This window comes from Octopus sinensis, linkage group LG24 (assembly GCF_006345805.1).
Source record: "Octopus sinensis linkage group LG24, ASM634580v1, whole genome shotgun sequence".
NCBI classification, from domain to species: Eukaryota; Metazoa; Mollusca; class Cephalopoda; order Octopoda; family Octopodidae; genus Octopus; species Octopus sinensis.
Genome location: NC_043020.1, coordinates 15,258,364 through 15,270,515, shown reverse-complemented (window position 1 = coordinate 15,270,515; position 12,152 = coordinate 15,258,364). Strand labels below are relative to the sequence as shown.

Sequence of the window (12,152 nt, the reverse complement as noted above, 5' to 3'; positions counted from 1 at the left end):
TTTCCCCTCCCCTAAAATTTCAGGTTTTGTGTCTATAGTAAAAAGGATTATTATTATTATTATCATTAATATTATTATTATTAATGGCTTCCCAGACCCCAGTTGCACCGTCCAACCCATGCCAGCATGGAAAGCGGAGGCTAAACGATGATGATTAATATTATTATTATCATTATTAATATTAATATTATTATTATTTTTAATATTATTATTATTTATATTATTATTATTAATATTATCAATATTATTATTATTATTGAGTGAGAGAGCAGTTCATGCCATCAAAGTGACACTGGGGTAAAATATACGAAGCCCAATATACCCATCATGACTACCCGTCTGATAAGGGTACACCAGGCACATGCATCACAACCATATGTGCGCGACATGGTGATCTCATATCAAGATAAACAGCACATGACCTTGCAGGTGGGGCCCAGTAAGAATTTTCTTCAGGTTGAGTAGCCCATCCCGCTCAAAAGGTCCCTGAATAAGGGTTGTTTAAGGATGTTGAAAGAACCACCCATGTTTCCAGAGGTGAATTATTCAAACCCCAAAGAATCCCTCTCAACACATGGCTATGATGCTCCCCACTACTTCTGCTCGTGATCAGCCATATGCCTTCACTTATACCATAAAGATGACAAAACAGTTACAGATTGGACACACAACCATTATGCTTTGTGTTATAGACATTCTCAAGCAGAGCTGACAAACTCAACAACAACAACAGTTATTACATTCACAAACATTTATGGTCAAAAGATTATTAACCCTTTAGCATTTAAACTAGCCAAATCAGGCTCAAATATTCTACTGTTTTATGTTCAAACTGGCAAGATCTGGCCTCTCACACTAATCCTATAATGTCATTCTAAAACAAACAATTACAACATCATCGAAATCTTGAAGCTACGAGCTACAATGCATGGGTAACTCAAAACAGTATTAATGAATAGGCATCATATTTGACAGAGTAATCTGAATGCTAAAGGGTTAAATTCTGCACAAATATTCAATAGTTGAAGCTATCATGAAGTTAAAACTGCAAAAAAACAAAAAAAAAAACAAAAATAAGACCCTTTGATATATAACCCATCAAGAGTATATAAACCTACCACCAGTACAAACATCATAGTAGAGATCCATCAGGGTAATCCATTTGGAATACAGCAACCCAGCACATACATTGATATGGAGACAAAAATAAGTTAACACTTCAATAATGAACAAAAAATTGAAGCACTTAGCAAAACAAAGCCTTATTTATTTAAGGAACTTTTATTCTCAATATTTGATATAGATGCAATGGAGGTTACCTAGAAAAGGCAGAGAAAGTGTTGAGGCACAGGGAGAACAAAACAGACTCTCTAAGGAGACGAAATGGATCAAACTAGAAGGTAAGCATGTTGAAACACGGAGATTTTGTGAAAGGCTGACAACCAGATTCCAATGCTCTGGATTAGCAAGCTGAAGCAAGAATAGAAAGAAGAGGACAGATGGGGAAAAGATGAGATCGAGGAAAAAAACAAACAAGGAAACTGCAGTATATTGGTGCAAAATTTTGGTGCAGCACTGTTGAGCAGCAGACTTCTTTTAATTGTTCAAGAATTATCTGCCAAACCCTTGTTGGTTTCTTCTGCAGTTATGCTGTTTCTTGCTAGAAAAATCATAGGCCGTTGTGTAAGTAACTCACATGAAGCACAATGAGGCAGACTACACAATTCAATCACCAACATCTGCGACAACATTTTCGCACAGCATCAAATAGGAGAGAGCATAAGTACCATGCCAGAAAAAAAACTAAAAAATAAAAAAAAAGCAAAAAAGAAATATTAATGTTGTCAAATATAAATTTGGTAACAAACATTAAACAAAGGCAACTTCCCTCCCCCTCTCTCTCTCTCATTGGCAGTTTTATAAAGGGAGAAACTCAGATCCTACCTTAGATCTATAGTAAAAAAAAAAATTTCTGGTGTAGAATTTATCAGCAAAGAAAAGATTCCTTGCTATGAAATAATGCATCTCTCTAGTATTTAGGTGCATAGGAGTGAGTGTCTATGTGTGTTTGTATTGCTCTGCCTTCATGTATTGAGCACTTTGAATTATGTGTCTGTGTAAAGAAACATACACAAACAAACATACACGCACATACATACATGCATATATATATATATAAGAAATTAAGAAAGGAAAATACGCACACTTACATAGTCTTAATATAATTTTTAATATATCAACCGGTTTCGCTATCACTATTCATGAATAGCAATAGCAAAACTGGTCGTTATATAAAAATTATATTAAAAGTGCGTATTTTCCTTTTTTTAATTTCTTATATACATTACAACTCACCAAGTGGGGATAATCGAAATTCTTCTTTTCTGCTACTACTACTATATATATATATATATATATATATATATACACATATATATATTTCAAATATTTTTAACATTATCAAAAGACAAGTGAATTGGAAAGTCAGAGTTACACATGATAAGGCAGTGACCAACATTGCAATATCCTCTTGAGTTCAACGTCCAACAAACAATTTCATTCAAATAGACTGGAAGTAAATCAATACAGAATTCTAAAAGTGTCAACAGGGGCTCAAGGAATTCATAAACATGAATGCTTACTCCATAAGCAATATTGCTAAAATAGTCGACTATACTAAATACTTTACACATTCTCAACATCTACTGAGTCCACTCCAATCTCTCCCAAAAACAAAAATATCACTACATGTACAAGTGTCTAAATCAGTGATTCTCAAGCATTTTTTTTTATTTATGGACCCCTCTGATTCCTATTCTAATCAGTTAGACCCTCATAGCTGGTCAATGTTTCAAAAAAAAAATCCTGTTACATTTTTATAATTAAATGTTATAAGATATTGTACTAAAAAAAAATGTTAAAATATTTTGTGTTGTGTAGAATAATAATCCAATTTATTGTACATAAATTTTAACAACAAAATTTTACAAATGTCTTCTTTTCATAAGTTTTGGTATCAAAATCTTCCATCAAACCTTAGTCACAATTTATGTTCCTAACACTAGCTTAATGATAACTAAGTTATTTTCCTAAATTCTTTGTTATATTTTAAATTAATTGAAAGAAACACAGAGCATCTCAAAATATATACAGTAACAAAAGGGTTAATCAGAGAGGTAAGGGCAAAATGAGATAATGAAATAGTTTGGAAGCATAGGAAAAAGCTGTGAAAGAAATTGAAGAGATTTTATTAAATGTAGTAAAACAAAAGGGAGTAGTAGAACAACAGAATGGCTGAATGTTCAATTAGGAGAATTGCTGGTTATATTAGTTCACAGAATATTTTCATAGAAACACTGAACTGTTTGCCAAAAACAATTCAGATAGTAAAACTGAGCAGAGCCTCAAAAAGTTTACTACACAGTCTCAAAGACTAACAGCCATTATTTAAGACAATTCCTCTGTAACTACACTACATCTTCAATATAGTAGCCAAATTCCTTTTAATAAACTCTTTTTTTTTTATAAAGATGAAGCATAATACAATTTTAGTTCAAAATTTTTGGCAATGTATTCATAACAAAATACAACCCCAGTTTGGAAACAGCATATCCAACATAATAAGGTAAAAGGTAAAGATACCCACTTCTGTCATGAATGACCCTGGAGTTGCACCTAGAGAGTTACCCTCTGAGGCACAAGTCCGGGCAAAGTTGTTTATGGAAACCCACAGTCGCCCATGCATACCAGCCTCTTCTCTCTGCACACTGATGTTATCCAAGCGAAAAACAAAGGTTGATACAGTTTGGCACCAGTGATGTCGCAACTCATTTCTACAGCTGAGTGACTGGAGCAACATGAAATAAAGTGACTTGCTGAAGAACACAACACACAGCCTGGCCTGGGAATCGAACTCATTACCTCAGGATTGCGAGCCAGGCACTCTAACCACTGAGCCATATGCCTTCACTTATACTATAAAGATGAGAAAACTGTTACAGATTGGACACACAACCATTCTCAAGCAGAGCTGACAAACTCAACAACAATAACAGTTATTACATTCACAAACATTTATGGTCAAAAGATTATTAACCCTTTAGCATTTAAACTAGCCAAATCAGGCTCAAATATTCTACTGTTTTATGTTCAAACTGGCAAGATCTGGCCTCTCACACTAATCCTATAATGTCATTCTAAAACAAACAATTACATCATCGAAATCTTGAAGCTACAAGCTACAATGCATGGGTAACTCAAAACAGTATTAATGAATAGGCATCGTATTTGACAGAGTAATCGGAATGCTAAAGGGTTAAATTCTGCGCAAATATTCAATAGTTGAAGCTATCATGAAGTTAATACTGTAAAAAAAAAAAAAAAAAAATAAGACCCTTTGATGTATAACCCATCAAGAGTATATAAACCTACCACCAGTACAAACATCATAGTAGAGATCCATCAGGGGAATCCATTTGGAATACAGCAACCCAGCACATACATTGATATGGAGACAAAAATAAAATTAACACTTCAATAATGAACAAAAAATTAAATCACTTAGCAAAACAAAGCCTTATTTATTTAAGGAACTTTTATTCTCAATATTTGATATAGATGCAATGGAGGTTACCTAGAAAAGGCAAAGAAAGTGTTGAGGCACAGGGAGAACAAAACAGACTCTCTAAGGAGACGAAATGGATCAAACTAGAAGGTAAGCATGTTGAAACACGGAGATTTTGTGAAAGGCTGACAACCAGATTCCAATGCTCTGGATTAGCAAGCTGAAGCAAGAATAGAAAGAAGAGGACAGATGGGGAAAAGATGAGATCGAGGAAAAAAACAAACAAGGAAACTGCAGTATATTGGTGCAAAATTTTGGTGCAGCATTGTTGAGCAGCAGACTTCTTTTAATTGTTCAAGAATTATCTGTCAAACCCTTGTTGGTTTCTTCTGCAGTTATGCTGTTTCTTGCTAGAAAAATCATAGGCAGTTGTGTAAGTAACTCACATGAAGCGCAATGAGGCAGACTACACAATTCAATCACCAACATCTGCGACAACATTTTCGCACAGCATCAAATGGGAGAGAGCAAAAGTACCATGTCAGAAAAAAAAAAAAAAAAAATAGCAAAAAATAAATATTAATGTTGTCAAATATAAATTTGGTAACAAACATTAAACAAAAGCAACTTCCCTCCCTCTCTCTCTCTCTCTCTCGCGCTCTCTTTCTCATTGGCAGTTTCATAAAGGGAGAAACTCAAATCCTACCTTAGATCTATAGTGAAAAAAATTTCTGGTGTAGAATTTATCAGCGAAGAAAAGATTCCTTGCTACAAAATAATACATCTCTTTAGAATTTAGGTGCATAGGAGTGAGTGTCTATGTGTGTTTTTATTGCTCTTCCTTCATGTATTGAGCACTTTGAATTATGTATCAAGGGTTTTATATACACATATTTATATGTACATATACATGTGTCTGTGTAAGGAAACATACACAAACAAATATACACGCACATACATACATGCATATATATAAGAAATTAAAAAAGGAAAATATGCACACTTACATAGTTTTAATATAATTTTTAATATATTGACCGGTTTCGCTATCGCTATTCATGAATAGCGACAGCAAAACCGGTCGATATGTTAAAAATTATATTAAAACTATGTAAGTGTGCATATTTTCCCTTTTTTATTTCTTATAGACATTACAACTCACCAAGTGGGGATAATCGAAATTCCTCTTTTCTGCTACTACTACTATATATATATATATATATATATATATATATATATATATACACATATATATATTTCAAATATTTTTAACATTATCAAAAGACAAGTGAATTGGAAAGTCAGAGTTACACATGATAAGGCAGTGACCAACATTGCAATATCCTCTTGAGTTCAACGTCCAATAATTTCATTCAAATAGACTGGAAGTAAATCAATGCCGTATTACAAATGTGTCAACAGGGGCTCAAGGGATTCATAAGCATGAATGCCTACTCCATAAGCAATATTGCTAAAATAGTCAACTATACTAAATACTTTACACATTCTCAACATCTACTGAGTCCACTCCAATCTCTCAAAAGCAAAAATATCACTACATGTACAAGTGTCTAAATCAGTGATTCTCAAGCATTTTTTTTTTATGGACCCCTCTGATTCCTATTCTAATCAGTTAGACCCTCATAGCTGGTCAATGTTTCAAAAAAAAAAAAAATCCTGTTACATTTTTATAATTAAATGTTACAAGAAATTGTACTAAAAAAATTGTTAAAATATTTTGTGTTGTGTAGAATAATAATCCAATTTATTGTACATAAATTTTAACAACAAAATTTTATGTGGACCCCACTCAAAGATCATATGGACCCCAGTTGAGGACCACTGGTCTAAATGATACAAAATGAATTTAAACTTGAGCCGTGTCAATTAGTTTGGTGATAATTTCGCCACCCATCTAATTTGTTATCCAGGACAGCTGTTAGTGAAAGAATTTAGAATTTATATTTTATGAACATTTCACTTCTTACAGTCCCAAAATTTAAAATAGTACTATTACAGTGCATCAGTACTGGCCATAAAAGACCATCTAAAATAAAAGAATATTGGGTGTTTTCTTGTGTGTGTTTCTTTTTTTCAAAATTTTTCTAATACAAACTATAAACCAAGGAGAAGTATTTAGAGACAAACAAATGCATATCTATTGCCAATAAGACAACAAGCAAACAATACAATTCTGTTTATTCTGTCTGAAAGGAACCAATCAGTTGTTATCAAGGAGTGATTTCTGCTTAAAAACAAATGTCATTTTGCAGATGAATTCAAATAAATACAATTTCTGTTAAATGGAAATTTATGATGAATAAATATGGTTTTTTTTTTGTAAATATACTTCATCTTCAGAGTTGATTGCTTACCATACTCATATATATATATATATATATATATACACACACATATATATACACACATACACATATAGAGAGAGAAACCTAGATACACATGTATACACAAGTAGCTATCTATTTACAGACACACACACATGTATGTATGTATGTATGTATGTATGTATGTATGTATGTATGTATGTACTGTTGTATATATACATGGGGCAAAGGTGATAAAAAATACATGGAGAGGAGGTGAGAATAAACAGAGAACTGGTATTGGTTTGATGTTCAGGAGAAGGGAAAAGGAGAGCGAAATGTTTTTAATGTTTCAAGCATTTACTCTTATTCTGACAGATAGGACAAACACAGAAAGAACAGACAGAAAAGAAAAATTGGACAAAATGAAATGTATGTGTATCCAACAAGTACAGCATGGTGAATGTGGTTGCGTTAGGAAGAGCATCCAACCATAGAAACCTTACCAAAACAGACAATTGGTACCTGGTGCAGCTCTCTGTCTGGCTTGCTAGCTTCTGTTGAACCACCCAACCCAAGCCAGCATGGAAAATGGATATTAAATGATGATGATGATATTATACATGTATATATATACACACACACACACACATACATACACATTTTTATCTCATACTATTAAAGGCCTTTGAGTTAGAAATTTTCATTCATGTTAGCATAGGGAGGGTTATACCGACATATTTGGTATTTCCTTGGTTTGTTTGTAATTGTACAGTGAAGACACATGACAGTGATTAGGGGGTATTTGACTCAGGGTTGTAAGGTTGTGAGTTCAATTCCTGGAGGGGGGTGTTCTTCCCTTGAGCAAGACACTTTATTTCACATTACTCCAGTTCACTCATCTGGCAAAAATGAGTTGTACCTGCAATTCTAAATGCCAGCCTTGTCACATTCCATCTCATGCTCAGTCTTTCTGAGAACTACATTAATGGTACATGTATCTTTGGAGTGCTCAGCCATGTTCACAGTAATTTCATGAGCAGGCTGTTCCAGTGAATGGATCAACTGGAGTGCACATCAACATCACAGTAACCAACAGGGTGCCAGATTTGTAATCGTACAGATGGTCCCAGGGTTTGGTGTATCAGTGGAAAGATCCAAATTCTGAGATTCACCACAAGCTCCTCATCTGTCTTTCCTATTATTTAATCAAACATTATAGTGGTGGTTGTTATGTTTATGGGTGACCAAACTATTTCTAGAGTTGTGGGGTTTAGAAGATGAATCCAAAGAACTGTTAATTCAAGTAGTCAAACTATTGGTAAATGTGGCCTGTTTAAGTTTGGCATTATTGCAGTATGATTATAATTTGGTCATAATCACTTCTTTTAAGAGCTGGTTGTAGTATTTGGCATGATTTTGGAACATATTTTGGTTAGCAGAAATATTAGAGATTCTAATGGATATGGTTTAACAATACTGTTCCTAACTGAAAGTGGATCGTTAGAAGATCTATGGACATAATTTAAGTTTTTGTTGAGTTTATGATAGGGACTAAATGCTTGTGAACTCAAATCTAGGGTTAAGTCTGGGTAGCTGACTTTAGTGGTTCCCTTTCCAAAGAAGATTGTTAGGTTAAAATTTTGGAAGAACTTGTGTAACTTCTTCCTTAATTTTTTGAAGGGCAAGGAGAAATGATTGACTGTAGTAAGCAGAGTGTCATCTGGATAATTGGGAAGAATTTGTGGAGTTCATATTGAAGGTAAAGCCCCATGAGGTCTGTAATTTGGACAGAGTCAGATGAGCCATTGTAATGTCAAGCTCATTGTTTCAGGTGAGACGGCACCATAATTTACCCTGGAAACTCATAAGTGTATGCACTACTCCATCAGAGATTTTAAAAAATTTTGTTGCAAAAATCAGGGCCTTATTCAATAGAATTGATGAAATCAAAGAATAATAACTGTCTATGTCAAACTGGATGAAATGATATATTAATTTTGCTAGTAAGCTTAATGAACCAATTAATGACTTTGCTGGAGTTGTACCATAGGCTCAGACGAGTATTATTCTAATATTATAATTATTCTAATATTAGCAGAACATATTCATTCACTCAAGTAAAAAAACATTAACTATGATATCAAACGGTCCATTATGGCTAAAGCCTAATCCTATAATGGTATTGGGAAATTCTATAAACTCTGCTTTGGCAAAACCCTCAAAATTCTATTCACAGATAGGAAAACATTCTCAACAAACATCATCAACTATATATACTTATATACATATAAGACAGTGCCCCAGTATGGCTGCAACTGTTGAGCTGAAACTAGTGAAAGAATTAAAGAATATATATATATATACTAGCAAACCCTTCCCTCATCTGTTGGATGATGTAAGTTCGTGATAGGACTGGAGTCTAAAATAGTGTAACTCCGCTTCTGTCTGTGATGCTCTGACGACTACAGTTGAAGCAGCATTGGGAGCATGCTGAAGATCTGCTAGTTGAGCTGTCTGTGATGATCTGGTGATCAAATTAGATGCAGCATTACAAGCACGCCAGAGTTCTGCTAGTTGAGGTATCTGTGATGATCTGGTGATCAAATTAGAGGCAGCGTTGCAAGCACGCCAGAGTTCTGCTTGTTGAGATGTCTGTGATGATCTGGTGATCAAATTAGAGGCAGCGTTGCAAGCACGCCAGAGTTCTGCTTGTTGAGATGTCTGTGATGATCTGGCGATCAAATTAGAGGCAGCGTTGCAAGCACGCCAGAGTTCGCTTGTTGAGATGTCTGTGATGATCTGGCGATCAAATTAGAGGCAGCGTTGCAAGCACGCCAGAGTTCTGCTTGTTGAGATGTCTGTGATGATCTGGCGATCAAATTAGAGGCAGCATTGCAAGCACGCCAGAGTTCTGCTTGTTGAGATGTCTGTGATGATCTGGCGATCAAATTAGAGGCAGCATTGCAAGCACGCCAGAGTTCTGCTTGTTGAGCTGTCTGTGATGTTCTGGTGGTTGAAGTCAAAGTAGCATTGCAAGCATTGTTCTTCTGTTTTGCTGGCCCACAAGGAACGCAAAACAGAAGCATTTTTTTGTTTTTCTGATAATGTAACTCTTACTTTTTTGAGGCATCCTATCAAAAATCTGTAATTGGATGAATCTTTGAAAAAAAAATCAAATTTACCTTGTTGCTAAATATGGTATTTCAACACAAAAAATTCCCACAACACTAAAGTGCAGAATTATTTACAATGGTATTGTAAGCACCAAATGGCATGTGGATGCAGACAGCTGTGAATGAGCATTCACATCTATAAGCACATGTGGACAGAATATATTTCAAGAAAATCGATATTCTATTGAGTAAAAGTGCAATTATGATAAAATATAAACGATCAATGCAAACACCAGTGTACTGACAGGTAGCAGAAGGTAAAGGGTATTTCTAAGAAATATCACACTTAAGTAAGAAATTCAATAAAAAGAATGTGCAAATCGAAATAGTTTCTAAGACTTCTCTGAAAATGAAAGACAGCCAAAACCGGGCTTCCTTTGGGGAAAAAAAGGATGTTAGCATTAAAATGACCTTATATTAACTTGGAAGAATGAAACTTCTTTGTAAATAAATTTAAAGTCCATGTAACTGGACAACTTCAAATGGGATATAGGGTTTGGCAATATGCGATGTTGACTGATAAAGTAGCAAACCTTGTGGATGAAAAAGGTACCAGAACTGACCAAATAGTGCATTTTAAAATATAACCGATAAATTTGATCCGTAAAATTCGTAAAAATGATTAGAATTTGCCAAATTAGTGTTCCATTATGCTTACCAATAAAAACAACTCATAATTTGAAATGTTAATACTAATACTCTTTCTTCATGAAATGGAATTAAAGAACAAACAACTGGCATGTCCATGTCAGATCAAGTGAGTCACGCAAAAGTCAAAAAATACCGCTCATTTTTTGTTCTATATAAGAAACTGATAGCTGAAGTTTTAGATATTTGTCCCCCAAATTTCCACATTCGATAACCAATCAATTTGTCATTTTCTACTGTCAATTGAAGTTTGTTGTGAGAAAATATTCACACAGTTGATTGATCGCCAATTAGTACCAATTATTCCTTAAAGTTAATATTTTATTTCATTCTTATTTATTCAAAGTAATTGCCTTGTCTTCTTACTCTTTTGTGTCAGCTTATTTATTAAATAGAGAATGACAAGTCTGGATGCACGTGTTCAAGTACAGTTCATTCTAGAATGATATCGATTTTTATCACAATCACATATGTTCTTTCATGAAATTGCTTAGAAAGCTTAACCCTTTAGTGTTCAGATTATTCTATCAAACATAATGCTTATTGATTCCCATTGATTTGAATTAATCATGCATTATCTCATATCTTCAAGATCTTGATGGTGTAATTACTTAATGCAGAATAACATTGTAGGGTAGGTGTGAGGGCCTGGATCTGATCAGTTTGAACATAAAACAGATTAAATATTTTGGCCGGATATGGCCAGTTTAAATACTAAAGGGTTAATGCAATTAATGCTCTGATGCTGATTGTATGAACATAGCGGCCGTTCATACATGATTTGCAGAATGATAGCCAATAAGCGCTATTGAAATCAGATATTTTATCAAGATTTTGATTAAAAAAGGGTAAATCTCACTTTGAAACCAACGATTATGTTATGAAATTTAAATGATGCACCCACTGTGATGCCTTTTATCTATGTGTAAAATTTCAGCAGGATCAGTTGAAAAATACAGCCATTATAATCTTTTACACACATACAGAATGGGATATATATATATATGCATAGGCAAATATATATATATGAATGTGTGTGTGTGTGTATCTACACATATATACACATACATACATATAAATTTGTAGTGTAATATATGGATTCATAGAATTGTGTGGTTATCACAGAAAGCTCCTCTAATGGACCTGGCTATCATGCTATAAAGTAATCTATAATGCAGAGTTTCATGCAGCTTAAATCTGAAAGATCTGATCAATGAGATTACTTCATGAAGAGTTAAGATTATGAAAGACAAATGTATTTATTTAACCACTTCTTATCCTTAGCATTTCAGCCACTTCACAGCCTTCTCCATGTAACCATAATTGCAGCATATAATAAATTATGTTTACATGTCTGCACTAATATATTTACAATTGTATATTCACAAATCAATGCAAATAAAGAAAGCCAGCTTTCTTTATCTACATTGATTCAATGCA

General features: G+C 33.9%; 1 protein-coding gene across 7 annotated transcripts in view; it reads right to left on the bottom strand.

Moving 5' to 3' along the window:
* The window catches only part of LOC115223894 (post-GPI attachment to proteins factor 6), a 107,256-nt gene that overhangs the window by 788 nt on the left and 94,316 nt on the right, over positions 1–12,152 (bottom strand). Inside the window, exons 12-13 of one of the 7 annotated variants that reach the window (XM_036512812.1) lie at positions 5,011–5,117; positions 1,241–1,803 (exon numbers count right to left, since the gene is read on the bottom strand). The exons of 2 other annotated variants lie outside the window; for them this stretch is intronic. In XM_036512812.1, coding sequence (XP_036368705.1) covers positions 5,044–5,117 — 74 coding nt within the window. In that variant the 3' untranslated portion in view covers positions 1,241–1,803; positions 5,011–5,043. Of the gene's footprint in view, positions 1–1,240; positions 1,804–4,576; positions 5,118–12,152 lie in introns of those variants that run through there. 4 more of the 7 variants (XM_029794616.2, XM_029794614.2, XM_036512811.1 and 1 more) reach the window with 4 other exon arrangements.